The 26,773-nt window shown below is 48.3% G+C and overlaps 1 protein-coding gene across 1 annotated transcript; it reads left to right on the top strand.

The window, feature by feature from the left end:
- The first annotated feature begins 568 nt into the window (after window positions 1-568).
- Window positions 569-26,773, top strand: LOC144098486 (uncharacterized). Its single transcript, XM_077631176.1, has 5 exons — window positions 569-743; window positions 8,762-8,902; window positions 17,721-17,895; window positions 18,510-18,620; window positions 26,525-26,773. The coding sequence occupies exons 2-4, from the start codon at window positions 8,776-8,778 to the stop codon at window positions 18,595-18,597; spliced, it is 390 nt and encodes a 129-aa protein (XP_077487302.1). The 5' UTR covers window positions 569-743; window positions 8,762-8,775; the 3' UTR covers window positions 18,598-18,620; window positions 26,525-26,773.

Below are 26,773 nucleotides of genomic sequence, written 5' to 3'. Positions count from 1 at the left end.
ATACAAAGCGGTGAAAGTCCATTCGCTTGCCCGCTTCGGCTTTCGTCCACAAAGCTCCTATAAGTTATGATAAAAGTTTAATCGAGAAGAATGAAAAACAGCGGATATTCCTCAGTACATTTGAATGTACGCAAAGTAGGAGTCAGCGCGCCATTAACACACGTCTGAACACAAAAAACACTAAAAATCGCTTTGGGGAAGAAGAAAACAAAGTTGGCCCTGGCTGCCAAATTCTGATTTCTTCTTTTTCCTCGCTGCCTAACTTACCGAGCAAATTCAGGGCGTTCTTGAGTAGTTGTTTGTAAGTAGGGCGAAAAGTAAGCAGCACAACGGACTGAGAGCAGTGCTTTGCGTGAGGAATAGCGGTACTGCAGTACTGCATACATCAGTACTGCACGAGAAATTGCGCTTTAAGTGTCTCAGCTATATACTCCGCGTTGCCTTTGCCACTGGAAGCGAGAAAAGGTACGAAATAGTGTTATTTTCTCATCTCTGTAATTGGCAAGAAAGAATCCGCAGGTTTATTGTAGTTTGCGGCGTTAAATTAACATTCAGTTGGACCTGCTCGCGTGGCAAGGGGAGCACGAGCGCAGCACCCGAGGCGTAAAGGAAAGAAAAGGACGCGATCATCGGCAGACCGAGCTTCGCTGTCATCCCGCACGCTCCTGGGCTGCCTCCGCTCCCTCGGTCCACACGGCTCGCCTGGCTGCCCCTGCTGGCTCCCTCTCGTCAGCTGTCCTCAGGTAGGGCCTCCCGCCTTTCCCTACTCACGCAGGCCGCATACGTCACGGTTGGCGTCGGATTCGTTTCCCGAGAGATGGGTTTGCCGGGCACCGCCCGCCCACGGTTAGGCCTACGTGGCGCGCGCCTCTTCGATGACCAGCGGGCGGCCGTGGAATTTTCCCCAGGCCTTCGCGTCTGCTATTGCTCTTGTGCCACGACGACCGCCTATTCGGCACAGAGGCTCCTTAGCTCTAAATTTGTTTGTTAGAATTTGTGAGCCCGCTGCGACGAATTTGGGCGCAAGCCCGACTGAGAGCCCCAGTCACTTTGGGCACCGCGTCAGTGGTCATTGCCTCACGCGGAAATGGGGAAGGCGTGTTTGCCGGGCGCCAATTTCGTTTCGTTACTAGGCATTTGTGTGTCTAACACGCGGATGCCGAATCCGAGACATTGGCGTTTGTTCGTAGGGTATGTCGCCTTTAAACGCCTTCTGCAGGTGGCGTCGTCGCCTATTCACGAGCATTCGTGGTCAAACGCAATTTAGAATAAGCCTTTTAAAAAAAAAACAGTGAATTTTTCGTGCCAAGGCAGATCCTAGGAGAAAGATGTTACGCTGCAGTGGACGGCCCCGAATCCTGATTCTCCGAGGTTATGTCGCGTGGACTGAAATCTCAGCGCGCGTAAATTTTTATTTAGCCTTCATCGAAATGTGGCCGGCCGCTGCGGCCAGGAGCGGAACCGCTACCTTGTTCTCAGCAGCAGCGCAGTGCCCACTGATCCACCTTGGTGGACCGGGTGCCATACGAATGCCGTTGCGCTTTGAGGCTCCGGGTTTCTGATTTGTTTCGGCCACTCCTTGTTTTTTACCTTTCGCCGAAATCTCAGCACACTTTCATAAAAGTTTGCCTTTTTTTCACACGCAAAGACGGCTCCTGGGATGTACAAGGCTGTTTTGCCCCGTCGCCTTGATATACTATGCTGTTGAAGCTACTTCTCCCTGTTTCTGGAGACACTTTCAGGCCAGCTAGGGCAACTTGTCAGCAGTGTCGCTTGCTAGTTGTGTACCATGTCTCGTGCCCATTGTAACGGAATGCTTCTCTTCGCGTGAGTTCTTGGGTTCCACCACCTTTGTGCAGCAGGAATACATAACGCAAAAAAAGACTGCACCTTTCAGTGACGCCAGCTTCGCGCCACAAGGAGCGCCCATCCATAACTTGGCTCAGAATTCTCGAAACAGCCCCTTGACGATGCTCAAAAAGTTACCTTGATTCAGAGCATCACTTCAAGAACGCCGGAAGTAAAGAACGCGAACAAGCAAAAGCTGTCTGCCCTTAGATTTTGCCGATTTGAAGGATGTGGAATGGTGGCTTCATGATGTCGACCCCACAAGACGCCACTAGTTTTTTTTGCTTATAGTGCAGGTACAAGCAATATGACAGGGAACACGCTTTTCTATGGCAATACGTGTTGATTTGTGGCCTGTGGCTGTTATAAATAATCGAGGCCGCCCTGGGGTCCGTGCTCAACGACTGCTTTAGAAATCAGTGTGACAGTTATGCACGCCAGAGTACTCGTTTTTTTTTTGCGTATGCGGATTTCAGAACTGAAAGCCTAGCTCATATTTTCTTTGCGCTAAAATTTGAGGCATGTGTCATCGCGCTTGCGACCGGGTGTGCCTTCAGATGTTGGAACAGCCGCAAACATGCGCGATTAGCCCTCATCGCCATGGCCTCGCGTCTTTCCTTTCATGCATGCTTCTACCTGCACATAACAGCGTCACGTATCGGAATGTTTATCGACGAAGGCTACCTCAAGGCGATGCCGGAATAAATTTACGAGGCTTTGTAAATGTTGAGCTCCAGAATTATCGGTAGGCGGAAAGTGAGGAAAAAGCTGAGAAAAATATATTTTATACATGCAGTCCATGGTAGAGAGAGGTTGGTCAGTTGGTTTTTGATCATCACAGAGTGAACAAGGGAGGGGAAAACCTCTGGGTGCTTGCCAACGCTTGGACAAAGGGGCTTGCCTTCCTCTGGGCAAAGCGTTCATCATTGGCGGGGCTTAAGTAGGGTCATTCCACCGAGGAGGAAGGCCCGGTTAGGGGGAGAGGAGGGTGTGAAGTGGGAAAGGTGTTAGGAGGGGGAGTGTACAGGCGTGATGGCTACTAAAGGTGGTTAACCGGTTGACCTGCAAATCTCTGAAAAAAAAGGCCAGCTCACCAGAAAGGAATCCGGGGGTGTGGAGCGTGGAGAGCTCAGCAGATAGATTTTCTTCTGAGCTGGCCTTTTTTTTCAGCTTTGCAGGTCAACCGGTCAATAATGTTTAACAGCCATCATGCCTGTTTAAGATTCACCCTCCCCATCCTAACATCCTTCTCACTTCACAACCTCCTCTCCCTCACCGGGCCTTCCTCCTCGGAGGGATGATTCTATTTAAAACCCGCCAGTGATGAACGCTTTGCCCAGAGGAAGGCAAGTCCTCGTGTCGAAACGTTGGCAAAGTATGCTGAGGTTTTCCCTCCCTTTTTCACTTTGTGATTTTATATATGCTGTGATTTTATACGTGCATGACCTCAAAAATATTCCTAAGGCCAGTACCAGAGCAAGAACAGGCCTTTCTTTCGGTCTAGAAGAGGGGTACTACCGGGCCGAATTAATTCAAATAGGAGCACCATTCAGCCGATATTACGCGTGTGTTTATTACGGCATTGGCGCATTACCGCTTGATGAACGTGACTTCGCACGCGCCTTTAATTGCAAGCACAAATCAGAATGGCGAAACAATGCGTCCTGAAGTTCGGTTTGAAATGTTCAAATGTGCACTTGATTCTGGCTGGCAATGCAAGACGTGGCCGCCGGCATGTTTCCTGTCCGCCAGCACGGTAGAGCTCCATGACAAAGCATAAGACCAGCTATGCTTTTTACACTTTGCGACGGGGCATCGCATGCGGAAGGACGTGCGTACCATGTACCGTATTACCGTTACCATTACCGGAGCACCAGGAGCCCGCCCACCGCGAATGCGCAGGCGCTGATTGGCTCCGATGCGGCAGGAGTGGGCGCAGCTGGCGGGTACCTGCAGTGTGCTCAAGGCGACAAGCGCATGCGCACTGGCGGTAGGCGGGCTCCCGATACTGCGCACTCTAAACACGAATACGCCTATATGGCAGTAAAACGGGAGCAAGCTGTCCCCTAGTGCACCCCTTTTTAGGGGCAGGGCATGCTGCCCAACTTCGGGAGCAGGTTTCGATCACTAATTACACGGCATGTTTACTGCTGGCAATGGAGGTAAGGGGAACATGCGCTGAAGTTTGCGGTGCCGATTGCATCACCATAACACACTGCCTAGCGAGAAGAGCAAACAGTTTTGGATAGTACTATTAGTACTTTTCCGTGCCACCTTCAGGCGCTTATTATCGTGAGCCTCCGCGCTCTGTCGAAGGCGCACGTGCCGTGCGTCAGCTATCTGGTCTACGCCGAGAGAAGCTAGGCAATAAATGCTGTCAGCCAAACGCGGGTATCTTATTATTATTATAATTATAATTGTAATTGGTTTTTTGGGGAAAGGAAATGGCGCAGTATCTGTCTCATATATATCGTTGGACACCTGAACCGCGCCGTAAGGGAAGGGATAAAGAAGGGAGTTAAAGAAGAAAGGAAGAAAGGGGTGCCGTAGTGGAGGTACCCCTTTATTCCTTTCTTCTTTCACTTCCTCCTTTATCCCTTCCCTTACGGCGCGGTTCAGGTGTCCGACGATATATATGAGCGCAGAATGTGTTCTCGCGTTTGCAGAGGCCCAAGCGGCTGAGAAAAGCAATTTTGAGTCGCCGAATGGAACAATTGCAGTGCCACCTTGACAGCGCAGGTTCCCCATATTCCCACTGCAAAGCGTAGTAACTTGACGCAGCAACAGGAGCAGCCTTTTAAACGCGGAACCGGGGGTCTTCTAAGTAGCGAATACGTGAGGTTAAAACCTAGGTTAAAATCTTTCTAACTGCTAGAACTTCGCACATGTTTGGAAGAGGAAATATGTTTCCGTTTCCAACCGTAAATGTTTCCTATATTTAGTGACATAAATCTACCCCACGGCTTGGACAGCATACCCTGCCCCGTAATGGGAGTGAGCTAGGGCACACTTTAGTCCGTTTTTTCTCATTTGATGTTTAGAGTGTGAGAACGGCAACGGTAAAACGGTACACGGTGTGCTAAAGGCGTCCGATATAACGGTCAACATTACACTCGCAACGCGCGAGCAGCGTCTTGAGCATATTCTGAGACAAGGTTGCATAGCGCCGACGTACAGGGTGCCTCAGCTACGATTTTACACAATTTTTAAAAATAGGCTTTCCGATTTAGAAGAACAGTTTTTTCGGCATAGCATTGCCAGGTGTGTAGTACACTAGAATACGCGAAATGCGCTCTCAGCACTTTCCGGCGGTCCTGTGTCGGCATCCGTGACTGAGAGTGCCGACATGGCGTCGAGAACAAAGCTGATTGAAGCTTGCGCTCTCAGTTCAATGTGCGCACTGCTCCACACACTTTACGAAGCGCTCAAACAGCACTCCGGTGGGAAACTGGGACGTTTTATCGTCAGCGAGCGGTCTAGACAAATCATTGGAGGCATGAACAGTAGGCCGTACTAAAGCGAAGGCATGATAGGATACTTTTGCGATCCATAGGCCACTCGTAAATTATATAGCGCACAGGACGGTGCTCCGTCCGCGTGCTGCAGGCAAGTGTGTGCGGTATGATGAGACGAAATAGATGACGGCACGTCAGTGGAAAGTGTGCTATTGTCAACCATGGCAAATGGAGACAGTTACAGCTCCTACTAATGCCTAACAAGAGAAACTTTTAGGCGATACTCAGCGGATAATTTGAACGCGTTTGCAGCCAAACGTTCACCATATCCGAGGTTGACACAGGAAAGTTCGTTATATCCGAGGAAACACATGAAAGTGTGTCAAATGTTTTAGGGGAATCCTCCAAGGTGGAGCAGATTTGCAGAAGGGAGTACTCACCAATTGACATTCACTCGATCGCCGCCATAAGGATACAAAGGAAAGCTAAACAGCTTTCTCAGGGACTTCGTAGTTAAAGAAAAATTCGTCCTGGTCCGGGGTTCGAACCCGGGACCACCACTTCAGCCGAGCAGTCGCTCTACCAATTGAGCTAACCGGGACGGCAAACGTATGGTAGGGCGAGAGCGAATTTATCAATAACTCGAAGGGGGAACTGTGTCGACCAAATGTTATAGGGGAATCCCCCAAGGTGGAGTAGACCGTACCAAGACGAATTTTTCTTTAACTACGAAGTTTCTGAGAAAGCTGTTTAGCTTTCCTTTGTAGCCCTATGGCTGCACTCGGGTGGATGTCTATGAGCGATTACTCCATTATAACAAAAAAAAAGGAATGCGGTCACTGACCATGTCAAGAAATTCAAAGACGTTTCGGATCCTCGTACGGGTTCCTTGATCACTGAGCGGTACAAGAAATTGTCGCGACATATATACGTAACACGTGGCGCAAGGAGCGTGCGTAGATGGGTGGCATGGTTCCTTGCACCCGGTTCATGGTAGCTGGTGTCGATTGTATGATTAGAGATACCATCAGCCGCCGAGATGACACGATCCTTTCCTTCGCGATGACAGTGGCGTGGTCCCTGTCAATCGTATGAGTATGCTCTTGCACATGCTCGGCAATGGCGTTCGTCGTGTGATTATTATTTCTGACGTCACGTTTGTGGTCGTTAAGCCTTCTGGAGAACTTTCCTGTTTCGCCAACGTAAACCTGGGGGCAATCAGCACATGGGATCTGGTAGATGACACCTGGAAATGCTTCAATCGGCAGTTTATCTTTCACGTTCACGAGCTGGTTACGGAGCTTGCTGGTCGGGATGTGGGCAATGCGCATGTCATATTTTGAAAACACGCGGGATAGTGCTTCGCTGATTCTCTGCACGTAAGGAATGGCAGCACGCGCCTGGAATGTCTTGTTGCTTTGTGTTTCCGGCTGCAAGATCCGCTTCTGAATATTGTGGACAAAGCGACTAGGGTAAGCGGATTCAAATATATATATATATATATATATATATATATATATATATATATATATATATATATATATATATATATATATAATCATAACACAGGAATTGCAGCAATTTAGCGGCCATACAGGAATTACGGGAAAACAGGGGCTATTTCATTTCAAGTTTATTTCATAGGTTGAAGTGACAGCTTATACTGTTGAAATATATGGCATTATAGTGAGTTGTGTTTTCCCTTTCTCGAGTTTACTGCTGATGTGCCCTCCAAAGGGGTGAAATCTCGTTCCCAACAACTTGATAAGCCTGAAAATGAGCCTAACCTTCGAATTGTCTGGGCGATGCTTCTAGCAATGAATGAGAAGCTCGATGTTCTGATGCCACACAAAGAAAAATTTGACGGAATTGAAATTTCGGTTCAATACATGTCGCATCAAATGACACAGTTGCTGAACCGAACTGAGAAAATTGCACTTTGTACACTTCCAATTTTTTCTATATGATTCGCCTTTCGATTTCAGAGTTGATTCGGATACGGGAGCACATTTACCTGTATGGTACTCAGGTTCACACATAATACAAGAGACACATTGGGATCGGCTATGAGCAGTTCACATTCACTACACTCAACAGTGGGAGTCATGGTAAGGCACTTGGCAGCAGCAGGGGCAACAGTAGCAACGTGGAATTTACAGCGGGTTAAAGAGAAAGAATTTGTCGCCAACCTGTAACGGTACAGTAGACGTGATCAAGCAGTGTTCCGCCCACGGCACTGCTTCCGCCAAAATGTCGTCTTCGGCCTTGCGCTGGGGTTTATATCCAGCGACGGAAGAGCAGCATTCGTCACAATCGGCTCTGGGTCCCCTGCGGTGGCGATCGGCGACTTGCATCCAAAACGGAGCATGCGTCGGCAGCCTCTCGGTGTGGAGGCGTTCTGATGACCCCTTAGCACTGGGCTATCGGTGAGAGTAGATTCCCTCGATAGTACACGTGGCTGTAACGATACTGTAGACGTGATCAAGCAGTGTTCCCACGGCCCCTGCTGCCGTGGTATCTGGTATCCTTCAATGAACAAGCAATGAAATATAATTAAGTCTGCCCTGTGCCTAGCTTTTCCACCGTAAGTGAGAGTGTGTCATTGCGTGTTTGCACGCGTTGTCAGAGTGGGAAGCAAGGTTGTTGGATGTGAAGTGAGAGCCAGGCTTCACAGATGATGGTTGTGCCGATGGCTCCGACCCTTTCAGTCCTTTTATCGAGCTTTGGGAGTCTTTAAATGTGATAATTACGGAGCACTAATTTTGGACAAGATTTTGGCCAAAATCTGTGCCAGTTATGGGCTAGATAACGAGAGCTTCAGGCTGCCTTTACTGGCTGTATTGATGCTCATGCAAGCTTTGCTCGTACTGCCCCATATAGTGCGGCAGGTGGTGTGCTTGCCAGTATGATCGTCACATTTCAATCTGCTTACGTGCTCTACAGCCTCTAGCTGGCCGGCGCCGACTTTCACGTTTACACTCGGCTGAGCCAACTGAGGCCACAGACAAATTTTCGTCTCGTTAGTTTCAAGTCAGGTACTAGATTTTATGCCATATTTTATATTGACGCTAAAAATACATGGTGTTCTATGAATCAGGAGTTACGAAAACTAGAATGCATGCTTGGTTGCATTGAGGTTTAATACATTCCACCTTTGCTCTGACAACGACTCTCTGGCAACGACCTGATCATTGCAGTATTTTTTTATATATTGGTGTATCAGTTGAATTGTTTGATGGATAGTGAAGCCCTCTCAACAGCGGCGTTCACTTGCCAGTTGCCTTCATGCCAAAATTTCAGCCGCTCAGAGCGGCCGGGTTTTAAAAACGTTTAAAAAACTGCGAGCTCTTAAAATGAGTCTTTTTTCTGCATTTGTTTGTGCACGCAGGTGTAAAAAATCAGATACACAGGGCCAGAAGTATGGAGGCTTACTTTTCTTTTTTCCCCCTGTTCAATAGGGCTGAGTGACTTCATGCCGGTGCTGGCAAACTATTCCTTGCCCCTGTCAACGGGGCCCTACTTTCGGAAGTCGCCGATGGCGTCACCATGCGAGGAGGACATTCGGGCAGCAGCAGCTTCAGCAGCAACTGCAGAAGCAGGTACGTTGCTTGTCACTGTGCCCGCTCAGCATTCACCATCGGTTGCTTTTTAATTTCTGTCCTTTGTAGGACAGTGAGACCTTTGTTGTCCCACCTGCTTCAAGGGCTGGCCCACTGACAAAGGTGCACCATGAGTGCGATACTTTTGCATGCTGTATTACCAAACAATCGGACAAACCATTCAGCGTGTTTTTCTTCCCCGCGGATAGGCCTCCTTAGTGTTATTTTTTCCAGTAAGGCCCTGCTAGTTGGACCAGTCTTAATTAGGAAATTCGGTTGAATCTGACTGCGGCCGGATTCGCGTCAAACGCCCATGTAAGCCTATGGTGTCAGAGGCTCGTTAATTTTGATGCCTTGAGGCTGGTATCGGTTAATACAGACGGGCTCCCAAAGTGTACGATCGGCGAGGCTCTAATTCTAATTCTGTGGGCTCTAGGAATGATCTGCTGGACAAGCGACCGTCAAAATATTCGTTTGCGGGCCTGCACTGCATAAGACATTGTTACCCGTGCCCCTCTGATATGTGCATGATGGTGGGCTTGTTGACGATCTCCATGCCTCCCATCGATAGGCCGAAAGAGAGGCCGGTGGCGCAGTTTCAGTTCTGTATCTTTGCTGCCAGCATGCGGGGAAGATGACTATCAGTCGCGCGTACTAATTAGCCAGTCAAGCTCACCGTTTAGAATGACAGCAGTGTTGGTGATCTTTTTCTTTTGTTTGTTTTTCGAAGACTTCTTTCCACTCCGGTGCCAGTGGCGCTTCCCTTGCGGCCACTCGTCGCGAGGTGTTTTCGTTCTTCCAGTGGACCGAAACTCCGCGCTTGACACGTGCGGTTTGCAGTTGGTGCAGTGGAGCCCCCTCTTATGTGGTGCCACATGCAAAGGAGCTCCAGCGCTACCGCATCGCACCCTGAAAGAAGCCGCGGATAGCCTTCCCATTATGAAGCAGTTCTGGTTCCGGCACTCCCTATAGCATGCATGAAGTAAAGCATTGGACTGAAACGCGAATAATTGCAGCTGTCAAGCAGTTGTCGTATTAAAAGATGACCATTGCCGTGGTTTTCACCAGCTAAATTTTATTTTCATGCGAACGACATTTGGATGCGATTTGACATTCTGATAATTTGAACGATATTTTTCACTCCATGGAAGTCCGAGGCTTTACCGTATATGGCCGATTATATAAGCCGACACTTTTTCGAACAGTGACCCTCCTAAGGTAGGGGGCAGATTTATAATTGGAGTCTGCCTGTACGCTGACGCATTGACACATGTGCGAGGTCAAATGTAGTGCTGATCGAGCCGTGGTTGTCTTGCCCGGTGCTTGCATAATTACGTAATAAGTTTCAGAGGCGATGCGAAATTGAGTTTGCTCAAAAAACAGGAATTTGAGCAGAAATTCGTAGTTCAAAGCAAAAATTCTGAGGGCACTTAAGTCGGCTTACGTGGAGGAATGCGAAAGCATGTGTTCTGTGGAAAGGAAAGGCTTTTGAGGAAAGGAAAGGGTGCAGTAGTTCTCAGATCTCTACATGTCAGTGGACACCTCAAGCGTAGCTTAAAGCATACAACTGAAGCTGCATATGTCATTGGTTCGAACCCGTGTTGCAAGCTAGCCTCCAAGTTGATTAAAAGGTGTAAGCTATAGGCAAAGGAAAATGTTCTGACGCCTTATGGTACGACAAACAGTTGCTAAAAATTTTGATGCGAATGTAGTCGGCAAAACTGTGACCATATTTATGTCAGGCAGTGATGCCATCGCTGAGATTTCATCTACGTTTTCATGTATTGGGGGTGGGTGGGGGCTTCGTGTTACATCAGATTTACATCGCCACATACGTGACTTGCTATGATGTCACACTCATATGTCATTACTATATGACTAATTAGTTTTGGTGCTACCTAAATACATTAACATTATTTAGGTGTGTGTAATTAGCATTAATTATGTGATGTCATCATCTTCATCAGTTGACTCGTCGGCTCGTGACGTCGCATGGCGCCATTTCTTGCAGACGCTTTTTTGCTGACGTGACCTTAAAAGTGAGCTATCTAATGATTTCGCAATAACAAATGCGCAAAGTCAGCAGTCGGAGTCAGATGGAGATAATAGGCAATAAAATGGCACATTAGTATAGGGCCGGTTGACTAGTGGCAAACAGAACAACCAGTAGTTCGGTAGTTTCGATTGTTGTCATTGGAGGTTTCCTGAAGTACACGGCGATGCGGCCGTGTCAGTATTCCCAATCCTGCCTTGCGCACACCTAAATGCATGCTGGTGGTATGGCGCAGCCGGGAGTGCAAAATGTGCGCGTAAGAGTACTTTTTTAATAAACACGGGAAATAAATTAGGGGTGCGCAAATTACGTGAGTAAATACTGTAACCCATGTGACAAGTCACATGCACGCGGAGGCGTTTTCTTGCGTGTTTGTATGCCTTTGTGCCATTTGTACACTTTACTTCGCCGAGGTGACAGTCACTAGCTGTGTCGTGCGTGGCTCATCTCTGCCCGGCGGACACCAAGATGCCACCTCAACCTCTGCAACATAATAGCGTGGCTTTGTATTGCTACAGCGACAAGCAATCCTCTATGCCGAGTGGGAAAGCAACGCCTCTGCAGGGTAGAAGTTTGATGTGTCAGGAAAGTGCATGAGGGAAGAAAACAAAGAAGCAAGATCTTTGCATGTGCTGCTACACGTCGTTCTTTAAGTGGATTGAATTTCGGATGATACCCTGCTATTGAGGATGTGGTTCAAAAGTGAGTTCACGACGGAGTGTTAGTGTTTACTGCGACCACATTGAAGTGAATTCACACACTGCCACGGAGGAAATGTGCATCCCACGTTTCGAGTTTAAGGTGTCATGAAATGGGTGACAGGTTTCATGGAACGAAATGGCCTGAGCCTGAGGCTCACCGTATGCCGAAAGTTGCTTGAAGCATACGAAAGGTAACGACACACGTTTCTGTGCTACGTGAGTGACGTGAGGGCAAAACATTTGTTCCTCCTTCGTGAAATCGGGAATGTCGACCAGACCCTGGTCTGATTTGCATAAAGGCGGAAAGCTGGGCTAGTTGCATGCCCAGTAAGAGGACAGTGCCCGGGGAAGGGGGGCTCCATGTTCGCCTACTGATCACAGGTAACATGCACAACTGTTTTGTGGTCATGTTGTGCTGCACTGCAGAGGGGCACAGTAAATTCAAGATGGTTATTTGCGTTTCTTCGGAGGGGCACAGGACCCCTCCAAAGGTGAATTCGATGATGTTGAAGGAGCACGCGATGATTGATGCCAGATGATGGAGACAGAGAAAATATATCTACAGGATGCACAAGGGCAAACTGCGTTACAAGTTGAGTCACACAGTCACACAAACTAACTGTAACTTAAAAGATCTCACACAGAGAAACTCGACAAGACCTTACTCATCGACACGAGATTTAAGTCTAGGCCTGTAGAATTTCGTGCCACTCCACGGAGCTTCTAGCTCAACTAGACAGGACTGCTCTCCAATGATTTTACATGCAGTTTTAAAGCTTTCACAAAGAAATTAGGGCGGTCATATTTCGAGGCCCGCCCTAAGCTTCTGTAACCAATGAAGGTAGCCACCGCCCCTGAAGGTTGGGCCGAACTTCAAGTCCAGGGCTTGGCTAAATAGAAAAATAAGCGCATAACAAAAACATTCTGAAAACCCTCTCCCTATGGGAGTTCTCGCCCTTATCACTGGCTGCCGCACCCGCGTGTCGCCTCTCGAAGGATGAAAAGATTTTTTTTTTCAGCTAATTGGCGGGACTGCTAACCCACTGGCTCGTCGCAGGAATGTCAGATGGCGGAGGCCCGCAACGCATCGGCGCCATAGAGAATGCCAGCAGAAAAAAAGATCCCATCGCGGAACGTGAGGCGGTTCGAATGTTTGCGCAGACGCGCAGCATTGGGATCTGCTGCCGTAGGAATGCTGCCTAATACCAAGCAGTGCCACGTGCTCATTGTGTGCGTCTCGCATGCTTTCTTGGTGCGCTTAACAAAGCCAGGAGCCTTCGGCCATCACAGCTGTGCTGTCAAGCAGACAGTGGCTCCTGCGTCTTTGCCACTGCTTGCGGGGGACACGCGAGTGGGGGGCGCTCGGAGCTTCACTGAGGGCTCTGCCCGTAGGCCGGAGGTCCGCAGTGACCGCAAGTTAAAGGAATAAAAAAGTATGCGTCGGTGAAGCGCGGCTTTACAGGCACAAGCTACTGCCCTTTCTTCTGTTCAAGAGGAAAATGATGCCGGCCAACGAAAGTTACACCTAAAGTTATCATGCTGTTTGATGTTTTTTTTAAATGACGAAACTTTCCTCGAATGGTTTCGCCTTGTGTGGTGCAGGCATCCGGTTGCAATGCTAATCACCCATCAAACGTTTGAAAAAAGCGGTAGCGGACGCTGAATGTGACCTGGTCATCATTCTCTGACCGCATCGGTGCGTCCAACAGGAAAACCCTAAGACACCGACAGGGCGGCTGAAGCGTGTTCTTTTGAGCGAAGCGGCACAGTGGGTCAACTGCGCTTGCTGCGGACTGTCAGTCGACATGGTCTGTGCAGCGTTTTTAATATGCGGCATCTCTGTGCCGCTTCTGACAGCCAGCACCAATCGCTCGCAGGAAGGCGATGGCCACGACTGTGTCCTCACCAGCAGTGACAAGTCGTAAGAGATGTCTCGTGGGCATATAAACGTTTCCTTGCGTGACCTTGTGTTCTGAATAAAGTTATTGTCGAGCTAGGGTTGTAGGGTGAGGCAGTGTACACCTATATTCGGAGTCACTTTTTTGAAAAGCGAAAGCTTTACTGGCTTAGTCAAGCCAACGCCATTGGCGCCACATTTCGTCCTTCAAATAGAGGAGCGGTGGAAGTGCGGCAGCCACGTGACTTGCCACATCACTCGCCGCAGCTCCAAGCGCGCGCCGTGCCTTCGCTGACCGCCGCCTTGGCAGCTGTGGCAACATGACTAACGCACTTGACTCGACGTTTGCTGGAAAGAAAAGCCGGCGTCGCTCTCGCACCTTTCGCATTGCAGTTCTCGCTATGCACTTAGTGAGTCAGCTGGAGCAGTCTACGTTGTCGGGACGATTTCATTAAACCCTGCTTAGCTGAGCTAAACTGCAATCATTTTTTGCCCAGGGGGAGTCACAAGTTGGGGTAGACTTATAATCGGCAGTATATGGTACTGCGGCCCATACTGGCAGGAAAAATAAAATTGGAAGTTATTTAGCTTTTGAGCCTTTTCCATGTGTCATCTGCCTCATAATACTTCTTGATTCTATTTCAAGCTTTCTTATCCGTTGATAAGACTGAGGTATGAATATATACGACATTTCAGGTATTTCTACAAAGTCATTGGTACAAATGTGTACCCCTTTTTTTCTGCAAAACCGTTTGTCAAAATTGCTTAAAACTGATTTTCGATTTCAAGTCATTCTGAGTACAAATTTAACATTTGTATGCATGTGAGACATGCATCTAACTTGGGCCTTATAAGGGGTTCATTCATTCACGTCTGTATTGATGTTTATTCACTTGTTTGATCTGTACAAGCCACATGTGCTTCCCCTGTGGCAGCACCCAATGAGGCCCTGCGACATTTCTGGTCGCAGCAGCGGTGCGAGGCGCATGTAGAGCGCCTAACCAAACAAAAAAGCTACACACAGCGAAAGCGTGGCTTGTCGCCGCAGTCGGACTCATCACTATCGGCTGTGCTCACCGCACGTGAGCCCTGTGGCATCTGCTGACAGCATGCAGCCTCAATTATACCGGCATCACTCAAGGGCTCCAATGTCTCCGCACTGCTGTCCACGAAGCTCGAGGTACCAACAAAAAGCACGAAGGTGGCACCCGAACCGCCGTACTACAATTAACTATAGACAAGCGTCAGGACGTGACATCAAGGAGCTGCGGAGGCACTGGCGTAAGCAGTGACTTTTGTTGTGTAGGCAAAAGGCGGGGCTGGCCCGCCGCATTAGGTTTGCCGCGCTTGCATGTTTTTGGGCAAAATTCACAGCGTGCCGATAAATGGTGTCTCTGTTCGTTGAGCAGTAATGCACAAGAAAGGAAGCAGAATACGTTTCTACAAGTTACTGCAGTCAGATAGGCGCGAAAGCGACGGGCAGGGGCCAAGGAGCAGTGTAAGTTCGGCGACTGATCGCCTTTGCGGCTACCATCGCGTTTCTACGTTGGAATCTAATCATTTGGTTCGTGTCTCTCAGTCCACATTGTTGCTTCTCCGTTGGATTGCAAACAGCGCATGGATCAAGTAACGCCTGCAACTCTTCCTCATTCTATTGGGCTCTCAGCATAAGTTTGGGCACAATATTCCGTGTGCTTGTAACCGTAAGTTGAACGCAAGGGGCTATTTTCAGATGCTGAAAGGGGCTATTTTCAGATGCAGGGGCTATATTCTGATGCGCAAAAGAAGGTAAAAAGCTGCTGCCAGTCGCCTGCAGCGTTCACAGCGTTTGAAGCAGCACCGGACTCAGGCCTGTAGCAGGCACGACGTGCAGTTTTGCTGTTTTCATTTTCACGACCTTCAACAAGTGCGTTTTTTCAACACTTGTCCAACGAAGCTAAGATCCCGGTAAATTCGTGAAATGTTATTTCCCAAATTATTTGAATTTTTCCACTGTAGGTCGATCAGAACCTGGCAAACACAACAAATACTGCACCGAAAGCAACTATGATCAAGCGGAATGCGCACATATGAGTGTAAATTCTAAAATGAGAAGCAAAATTGTTTATAGCTTAGCAGAGCGAGTGTAAATTCTGTTTAAAAGTGGAGGTAAACGGCTGTGCATTCACTTGTGCAGCTATCTGATTGCATTTGCCGCGGCCTCCGGTGTGAAGCGGCACGGCGAAAATAGGAAGCACATCACAATGTTCGTTATGTAAAAAATGCTCCTTCGCGTCGTGCATCATGTCGTCCCATATCTTCCACTAGCAATTGGGTGTGCTGTATCGGCGCAGAGGTTGAGAATTCGGACGATTAGTTTCTCCCCATAACTCGAACTTTCGCCTGCCGTCCCTTTTTTCTAAATAGGAGCGGATTAGCACCCGATGCAGAGCTCCACCGTCTAAATCCATCTGTAGAACAGGTTGACAAAGTACACAACTACTCTCTGAGCATCAACAAAAATGTTCCTAACCACAAGCGATGCGCACGGTTTGAAATATTAGCATACGCAAGTTGGTTTCGAAGGCAGCGTCGCTTGACACAGTGTAGGCATCTGCATTTTTGCCTACGCCCGCGACTCTTGTCTATAGCCGTACTGTGTTGTGTACACCACATGACCAGCGATCGCAGCACAATGAAACCTGGAACGGCTTGCGCCGAAGCATTGGTGGTGCAAGCGAGTGTGGCAGCGAAAACCTGCTTCAGCATGTGCCAGAGCACGGGCTCCACCAGCTTCGTGCGCTCGGCTTTTTTTTTCCATTGTTTTAGGTCTCTAGTAAATTTGCAGCGCGTTGTACTTGCTATGGGTCAACTTCTTCCTACAAGGAGCAGTGTCAGCCAGGGGCTTGTAGTACGAATTAATCGAAGCAATGCCGCCTTGTTCGAATTATCGGGAGTTTTCCCCCATTGAAATACAGAGGGCTGTGCCGGGGCCCGGGCGTCGGTTCGAATTAATAGAGTTAGAATTAATGAGCGTTTACTGTAGTCAGTTTGCCTGTGATGGTTGAGTGGTACTCTTTTATAAATAACGGCAGATTGGGCGAGTTAGGTTTGCATTGTTGCCATATAAACATGTGTAATGTCCTCACTTTCTTTTTCGAATTTGAGTGCCAATTTTCGGGGTGTGTCCTATACAGGCATTGCGCATAAGAAAAATTTGTTTTAATTGAAAAGGCACCAAGCGGGGGATGAACGGCATTCATTCTACATTGAGTCGTCACTCGCAGAGTCTTAGGACTCCGAGCTAGTGATGTGCTCTTGTGCATGCTCATCCCACTAGAAGTCTCTCAGCATGTCTGCTGTCAACGCGCTGGCGTTGTTCCGCGCTTCCATCACTTAGCAGAGCAGCTCTTCTTCCAGTTCGGGAAACTTGCAAGGCTTGCCTCGGAAAGCGCGCTTTTTGCAGCTTTTGTTTCTCAATGCATCTTTTTGGTTGCAGCATAGTCGGGCGCACTCCTCGGCCATGTCGAATTCCTGCATGCCGCACGCTTGCCGTGTTCGACAGAAAATTCCCTGCGGTGTAGTTACTAGTGCTTGCCCATCGTGCTAAACAGTTATGCTCGGTGGTGGCATGCGAATCCATAACTATGGTTAACTAACACGCTGCCATAAGTTCCGATCCTTTGACAGCCACAAAAGGCTGGAGCTGGTGATACTGATGCCGATATGGATAGCGGGAGCTTGCTTCGGCGGAAAAAGTTGATGATGACGCGGCCTCAGGTGCTATCCGTGGGCGGCACCTGGAAGCTCCTGTGCGTATGCATCGCCTCCGCGATAAAGCGAACCGTTGCTCGCAGCCGAAGCTGATTGCGGAGGCCACAGCGCATGCATTTCGAAGGCTATTCCCACGTAGGTTGTGAAAAGCTGAGTGCGGCCCTCACATGGACATTTTTAATACTTCCTCCTGGAAAACAAGGTGCTGCCCATACACGGGTGCGGCCTTTACAGGTGTTTATACAGGGGCACAGGACAGCGAAGAAAAGGACACACAATGTCCTATGTGTTATTCTCTCCTGTGTCCATAGCCCGGTTTTATTAGTTTGTTTATAAAGTTCTTCCCTCAGTGAGGAGGGCATGCTGCATTTTCTCTTAGACTTGATGCTGTGCTCCCATTCCTCCCTCGGGCAGACATTGCATTGGAGGCACCTCTTGTGGTCAACGGCAGTGAAGCATCGCAGAGCCATCACTCAGTCAGGGTGGAATCCGCTTCGAGCAGCTCTGCACCTATGACTCCCGAGAAGGCCACTAAGAATCGAAGCCTGTCTGATGGACGCCTGGCGAGAGCTGCTGAGCCTACCTGCCGGTGAGAGGCCACAAAGCGCTTGCAAAGCACTCGTTCGCTATAATGGCCGCCTTGGTGGCTCAGTGGTTATCATGCTGGGCTGTTGACTCGAATGAAGCAGGTTCGATCCCGGCCGTTGCAGATGCATTTCAATGGAGGCGAGAATGCTAGAGGCCCGTATACTGTTGATGTCGGTGCACATTAAGCAACCGTAGGTGGTCGGAATTGTGCGGAGCCGTTGACAATGGCATCTCTCATAGCCTGAGTCGCTCTGGGACATTAAATACCATAAAACAATGTTCGCTATAATAAAGGTTCAATTGTAGGATATCACAGAGAGAAAAAAATAGTTTCAACAGTGCACCATGCTCCACGGTGTTCCTGTATTACTCGGGTAACCAACCTCATTATCTGTAAATAAAAACAGCATTTTAATGCCTCACGCTTTTATACATGTCACAGGCATGAAAACTCTAGCACAGATTTCGTCTTGTGATGAGCTTTTTACTTGTGTAACAAGGAAACTTCAAGAATAGACTGTTTCCTTGTGGCTGAGGTGGCAATCTAGGAAGAGTGGTGCAGCACTGCGGGGAAAGTGCTGTGCACCCTGTGACTGCTTTTGTGGATCCGTACAGGAAGCCCTGGTGCGTCGGCTGGAGGACACGATCAATGAACGGATTCGCCACCTGGACGCCCACCTACGACACGTGCACATTCAGCTGAGCCTCATACAATGCACGTTCATGGTGGGTGCCCCCTGCCTCTTCAACCCTGGCCGTGCCTGCAAGATTGAATGTGGAGGGGTCTGTTTCTCTCCATGCTCGGGCTGCAGGGGTTGCCAGCAGTTACTTCTATGTGCCCACGTTGAGCCCAGAGCAGAGGTACATACATCTGAACGGACTCTGGGCCCAGATGTGTGCGGAAGATGATGAGAGACAAAGCAGTAGACGAGGAGATAACCTTGATAGCATGAGTAGAATTCTGTTGACACTTTCACAAGAAGGTGGACTTAAAGGGGCCATGACATGGTTGTTCTTAATATTGCAGTTTTATTCTTCAGTAATTAATACCAGACCTTATGATTCAGTTTCCGAAATTTGGCTGCCCTGGTCTGGCAGCGACCGCCATATTGAACGCTGTTGTGACGTCACTAGCACATGCACGGAGCAACGTCGTCTGCTCTCGTTGCTGCAATATGCGCAGCGAGGTCTCATTCCCCCCTGTACTTTCGCAGGCGATAGAAGTAGCAGTCGTACCCCATATATGACTGACTGGTGCCGCAAAAGCGACAATAACAGTAACGCAGTTTTTCTTCGGTATAGGTAGGGTCCAGTCACACTATAGGCCGATGCGACGGTGATCGAGGTCGGTGGGCTGTTCGGTATGCAAATGCCTTAACTGACGCACTGGTCTGTCACGCTAGACCGACGACGACGCCAGCACGATCAAGAAGCGCGTATCGTAGTAAAGGTAAGAATTAGCTTAGTGGGAACCAGAAGAGTGTGGTAGAGTACAAGTTGGTATTAGATTGTATCAACGTAAGAATTTTAAAACTTAGTGGACCTCATGCTAGCCACGGCGACAAACGCGATGTGCCTGGGCCAGCGAAGATGTGCTTTCAATCGGTGCCTGCGCATAGAACCGATCGGCGAGGCAAGCGACACGGGCAGCAAACGCCGCACAACGGTACCGCTCGTCGCTGTCGCCTGGGCTTGTGCGGCCGAGCGAAAGCTTCACGCCTGGTTAGGCGACGGCCGGAACAACTGCGCTTGTGTACCATATCCGCATCGAAAAAATCGAAACGAGCGGCTGTATATCACATATTCACACTTTCTTACTAATCAGAGGAACATGCCATATTCTTGAATTACAGTCAACAGTGGACCGCCGGCTCTTTCGTGACGAGGACTGGCGAGTACGCAGGATTTGTATGTGCGATTTCGGCGATTTCGGAGAGCGAATTCGCAAATTTTAGCGCCTGCAAATAGCTGTCCAGAGTAGTTTTGGCTACAGTGCCCTCAATGCGACGACTGCATACATCTCAGATCGCGAGTACAATAAGGGGGAAGTGCCGATATAATATGTCGCCCGGTCTGCATAGCATGTGCAGAAGGCAGCCGGCAGCAGCTGTCGGCGTCGACTGTGGACAACAAGTCTGGTTGTTTTCAGTAATTCAAGTAATGTCTGAACGTATTCCAAGCCAAAGCGATCTAAAATTAAATTTTGGTGACGTAAGAGAAAGCAGATACAATTAGCGGGTAGCTCCGGCATCCTACCCGAAGCGTTTCCCAAGCAGGTGATATAGCATCATCGACGCTTATTGCAGTGTTATTATAGTGTGCGAATGAGTAAAAGTGCAATTTGTGAGCAAGAGTACGCAATATTTAAGATAACGATAGCCCACCTGGTGTTTTATGCCACGCGAACGAGGAGTACTGTTTGCGCACAGCCATGTAAACTACCTCAGCGCGGGACTGCACTTGTAATCATCGCACTCCTGGGGCACAATGCGCACGCACAGCAAAATGCTAAATGCTGTACGATTATTTTGAAGCACTCATTTAGACGGCGGCGACTATACATCGGTGTGAGCAGTGAAAGCATTTGAGTCGCGTACGGTTTTGCAAGCGGCTTTGGTTCCTGCAAATGGGATGATACATTTCTCGAAGGAAATGTATGTTCGACTTACTAACGCGTACATGCAGTGAGTTAGTAGTCGCACTCGGCACTTTTCTCGGCTCCTTTCATGCCTCAAGGTTACTGTAGTGCAACCTTTTCATAATTTGAGTTTAATTATCGAGCCGATTAATAGCGGACAAGTAGATAAACAAAACGCCGCGGCTTTCACGGCGCATATCGGCGAAGGCATGCACGGCACGTGCCGCTTTTCACATACGGGAGCACTTCACTGCTCAAAAGAGACCATACTCATAACATACGAACAGCATGCTTCTAAGCGTAAATAATAAAGCAGGGGTCCATCAATTTGTTTCCTCAACAATCGGAAAACGGGCGCCACGGGAAAGTCCGCTTTCCCAAGGATCACTCAGCTCGCGTGCTAAGTTGAATGCTTCCCAATAGAGAACACGGGAAATAAATTTTATTTCGCTAGGCTAAAAAAAAAAAACTTTTCTAGCAACCGCTATCTACGGTGTGCATGCAAGCACCTCAACAGCTCGCAGCAGACGATGCCTGGCGTGTATGCGCTCGTGACGTCAGCGATGAGAAGTTGCCAGACCAGCAAGCAGTTCGCAGAAGAAACGAAAAAAATTCGTTTTAAAGATACTTACCGCACAGAATCAACTGAAAATTCGGGGAATTGTAATTTAACCGGTTGGGATTAAAGACGATAGGCTGGGTATGCTTGAAAATAGGATGTCATGGCCCCTTTAAAGCGTCCCTGAAAAGGGTCGTTGAGGTTACTTATAATACGCTTGCATTACCGTATTTACTCACATAATAGACACTTTTAGAAAACCGTACGCAGACATACGCAAAGGCAAAGCGAATGCTATAAAAATAGCGTCCTCTGTACTGCGCATGCGCAAAACTCTATTCCAAATCGAGGTTTAACGTATGTGTGCGCTACGTACGCTTTTTTCGAATTTAGCGTGCGTGCTCTTCCTTATGCTAGGAAAAATGGCGTTGTCAAGATGGCGGCACCCATGTCACCCGCTTCGAGAGCATAACGAATGCGGGATAAACTTGCCCAATTTTCGTATATGTAACGATTCCGTAGTTCTTAACCCTAACAAGACACTCCCGACTGTGGATTGAATTGACCTGGATTTTTACTCCAACGTAGCCATGTCAAATGTAGTTGTTTCGGCAGAAGGCAGAGGGGCCCGAAAGAACTCAACATCACGTTATCAAGAAATTTGCTTGGTCAAGTTACCTAAAAGAAATTGGGCCCTGGCTCGACTTAACTGGCCATGTAACTGGCTATCTACGTGACACAACTTGGACAACCTTGGCTAATTACTAAAAATGTGCCAAATATTTTCACATTTTAACATCAGATAGCACCACTGCTGCCTGCGCTACCGTTGCATTCAGGTTGGCACACAATAAACTAAAAGTTCTATGCGATTTACAGACTTCTTACAATAGTTATCACGATCCTAACCAAAAATAAGTTCAGTAAGGCTTACCTATAATAATCGCACACATTACATAGGCATCACGTGAACTGCGCGTTGCCCTTTTATTTTTCTCATTCAATAATTACTCTATTCAGAGTCTGAATCGTCACTGTCACTGCTGCATGATTCATTGTTGGAAATGGCAGAGTCGTCGCTGGGCATCTTCGCAGTCCCACAGAAAGTCATCTTCTGTTCCATCGAGCATGTTGGATATGCCGGTCTTCTTAAAGCTCCTGGCCACTACCTGCGCAGGGATACCACTCCATGCTTTGACAGTCCATGAGCAAGGCACCTCCACGGACGGTCTTCTCATTTTGCTGCTTGACGTCAAATCATGTTGGCGCACCGCCATCCACTCTGCTTATAGAGTCTTCAAATATTGTCCTTGAACAGTTTGTTCAGCGACACGTCGATAGGCTGTAGCAGCGACTCAGACCTCCCGAGATCACTGCAATGTTCGTGCATAGCTCTTAAAGCTTAGCACGTACGCTATTAACAAGATGGCCTCTGAAGCTGTCCAAAACAAGAAGCGAGGAAAGCAGAAGCGTTGCTGGTGTTCCTCCCCAAACAGTCGTTATCCAGTCGACCAGCAGTTCTGCAGTCATCCACCCTTTCTTATAAGTGCGGATATGGGCTCTGTGGAGACCGTTTCCCTTCGGAACAGTCTTCCATTTAAATATACCATATAAACGCGCGTAAGGGCCGTAGTTTTTTCATATTCTAGGGCCAATTTTCGGGGGGCGGCAATATTCATGTGATGTTCGAAAAAAAAATATTTATAGCAAAAACACACATATCGGGGGATGAGCGGCATTAATTCTACGTTCAGTCATCACTCGCGGAGACTCCGAGCTGGTGCTGTGCTCTGGTGCATGCTAATCCCACAAGAAGTCAAGCAGCATGTCGGTTGATGTTTAGCCGTTGTTCCACGCTTGCGTCACATAGCAGAACAGCTCTTCTTCCTTGAGGTTGGTAATTCATTGCAACACTGGAAGCATAGTGTGGGAAGAACGAAGACGAGACGGGACAAGCACTAACCCGTCTTATCTTCGTCCCTCCCGCGCTATGCTTCCCGTGTTTTCTTCCATTTTGGAAAACTTGCGCGGCTTGCCTCGGAAAGCGCGTTTTTTGGAGCTTGTGTTCCTGAATGCATCCTTTTGGTAGCACCATCGTCGGATGCACTTCTCGGCCACGTCGAACATCCTGACCGCCACACGTAGCTGTGTTCGACAGCAAATTCCCTGTGGTGTAACTATTAAAGTGCTTGCCCATCGTGCTAAAACAGTTATGCTCGGTGGCGGCATGCGAAAGCCACAACTACCTATCCAACTACGGTGAACTAACGCGCTACCACAACCCCTGTGCCTTTGACGGCTGCGAAAAGCTGGAGCTGGCGATACTAATGCCGATATGGATAGCGGGAGCTCGCGGCGGAGGAAAAAGTTGACGATGTTGATGAGCCTAGGCCTCGCGCGTAATTTTTTCGTGGCAGCTGGAAGCTCCTGTGCACGTGCGGGTACATTTCGAAGGCTATTCCCCCATGGGTCGTGCAAAGGTTGGGTGCAGCCCTTACACGGGTTTATACGGTAGCATATGGTGGCAGCTTCTGCCCAACGGCCATCACAGCAAGCATGACAGTGCATCACTGGTTTTCTGCACCAGATGTCGTCACGAGAACACTCCAAGCGCACTTCACATTGACCGTTGTTTCAGGACATGTCGCAGGTAAACGGAGCTTGATCAGCGTTCCATATTAGTGAGAAGAGGTAGCCGCTCTTTTCGCGGATCTTGGTGACGAAACGATGAAAATCGATGTCCTTGTTTTCGTATGCGGATGGGAGCTGCTGGCACAGTGACGTTCGCCGCTTCAGTGAAATTCTGTTTCGACGCATGAAGCTGGTCGTCCAAATGTAGCTAGCGCGGAAGTCTTTTGCGGCGATTCCCAGCTTCCTGGCAGTTGTGTTGATTCCCAGCTTCCTGGCAGTTGTGTTTACCTTTGTTTGTATCATTTCTAAGAATACTGCACAACCATCTTTGCGTAGTGCCCTCGTGTATTAAATGACCGCCTCCTCAACGTGACAGACTTGCCCGTTTTGGGTCTGCGGAAAGCCCAGCGAGTCTTGTTAGTAGCCATTAGCTTCTCACGATGATTTTCCAATAGTATATTCGAATTTCGTCAACGCCGAAATGCCTGCCGCAGCACAGTTGCCATGCTCCAGCGCATCATCAACAGCCTTGACCTTGGACACGGCCATGAAACTTGTAATCTCCCCTTGGTGAAATGGCACTGATACTCCCACAAGACCACAACGCACACCGCTGACTTGCAAATGGCGAACACTTGTTTTTCTCAAGAATCATGGGAATTTGTCGGAATGCGTTTGCTGCGGGATGACTGCAGGTCACCCATCAGGCGGCTGCCGCAGTAACAGTGCGGGACATCAAAACAAAAATGGCGGCTCAGGTGTGTCAACTTCGGAAAACTATCATTTGTAAAATAAGTGAGATATACTAATAGTTTGTGATCTTATTTCTTCTAGACGGTTTATAGTGCAGGATAAGGCCACTCACGCGTTTCAGTCACGAAACCAAGAACCACGTGTCAGTCAAGAAAGTTTCAGTCAAGAAACTACTTCAAAGCAGCTTTTGGACATGCAGTTTGGAAATGATAGATTTCCTAACAGTTCTGTTTTTCGAAAAAGTGCAAACTGTGAAAAATGAGTTCAAAGATTGAAGACCGTGCTATTTTTTTAGTATATAAAAATGTTAAAGTGCCCTCCTCCATAGGTCGGGCCCTCCTCTTCAACATGACACTGCTCTGTGGGAAATGCTTCAAGCCATGTTTTCTGCTCGTGAAATACTTTGACGGGTTGCTCACTGGATGTGCTTCATAGTCTAGACTCCATTTTCTAGTTCAAGCTTTTCAAACGCTCGTCTTGATGCCATGTGCATCCTCATTAGATTCTAGTACAGCGACGGCTGCTGTAATCTCCACGGTTCTTAGTGATGCGAATGCGTTCTTCAGCTGATGAACCAACAGCGGAGGTTAAAAGGTTCGCTTCAGTCGCCCTTGGCAGGCTTAAGCCTGGCGAATGCACAAGCATATGCCCACTTGCTGGTGGTTGCCCAGTAGTGTGTAGGCTTCTATGTTTAGTGATGCGTTCTCGCTTCCCAAAGTTTCTCCGTGTTGAAGCCTTCGGTGCGAGCATCATCCGGTCACACCACCGGCCACCTGCTGTTCGCATTAAACTCACAGATGGAAGAACAGGTAACAGATTGCAAGTGTCGAACACGACGTGTCGAACACGACCAGAGCGGGGGCGATTTCGAATGGCGCAAAAACAACGCTGGATGGTTGCGTGGTATATTTCCGGCAATCTGAGGTCCTATTTCGGTTTTCCAGCCACTCTGCACTTTCTGCGGCCAGAAATATGCCACATGCCTTTCTTTTTTTAGTTTTTCGTTAGCAGCCTTAATCATTCTTGATGGAAAGTCATCCGTGAATAAAAATCACGAAAAGCAAACGTTTTAACGTGGGCATTAACTTCTCGTTTGTTTTTTTGCCCGCACTGCGGCCGCGTCTTGAGAAGAGCATTCATAGACACCTTCAACAGCCTGCCACCGCCTTCTACTGAGATAACGAAAATTCGTGAGAATATTTTTCATTAAACACTCTAAAACAACACAAACTTAAAAACCGCATATTTTTTCCGAAAATCAAAATTTTAGCCCCGCATCCCCCCTTAAGCCTTCATTCACCAAGTGTGCCGACTATTTAATACTATTGTTCCCGCTTCTTCGCCGTTTTACCTTGACCTTCAAAACCTAGCTGTGGCTGTTCGTGCGTGATTCCTTTGTTTTTTTATTTACAACACGAGCGCTACGAAGAAAAGGTGTGCGGCTCCCCGCCTTTCGTGTTCGCCTCGTGTACCTCCTGACGGGAACCTTCGCCTTAAAAACTAGCACTCTAAACGGGAATCCATAACGGCCTGCAGATGCAGGAAATGTTAGCCGGGAGTACTGTTTGGGGCCCCACCCTCGTACTCAGTCCATGCATCATGCCCTCCTTCGCCCTCACCTCATCATGTCTTCCCTCAATCGCCCTCACTTCGTCTTGCCTTCCTCACCCTCACGAATTTCCGTGCGCCGAACCTCCCTCATCTCACCAAGTCAGATCCTCATGAGCTGAGGGTGAGGACGCCTTCATAATGGCTCGCCCTCATGAGAATGCCCACCTCTGGCTACAGGGGTATTCGCACATATATGTTAATGCAGTTACATCAAGCCGTGGCAGCAGCACTGCTTGAGCTAATGGCCTTGCTCTTCTGGAAAATGGTGCCGCTTGTTTAGGCCTTATGCACTTGCCTTGCTCTAAACAATCATCTGAGGAGCTTTAATTCAGTCGTCATGTGTGCATTAATGCTGAAATATCGCCCTTTGAAAGAGTTTGATACTGCGCAGTACCTTCAGTAATCATGTTATCTTTCTGTTGTTCATGCTTTTTGCAGGGGGAAATCCAGACCATGCTGCAGGATGTTTTCGATGAAGTTGTTGCGCTCCGAGCCATCATCGATGAGATGCGGGAATCCATCTAGCTTGCATCACACTTGTATATAGCCAGATGAATATGTAATTATTTTGTGTTTTCATAATTTTCTGTTTTGGTGAATCTTTAATAAATATGTACTTTTTTATTTGTAGGCTATTTTGAGTGAAAGTAGCCTATTTTTATATTTCCGGCTGGTATGGGAACAGTG

Source organism: Amblyomma americanum, chromosome 1, assembly GCF_052857255.1.
Source record: "Amblyomma americanum isolate KBUSLIRL-KWMA chromosome 1, ASM5285725v1, whole genome shotgun sequence".
NCBI lineage: Eukaryota > Metazoa > Arthropoda > Arachnida > Ixodida > Ixodidae > Amblyomma > Amblyomma americanum.
The sequence above is the reverse complement of the archived record's forward strand: the minus strand, read 5'-3'. Positions and strand labels throughout refer to the sequence as shown.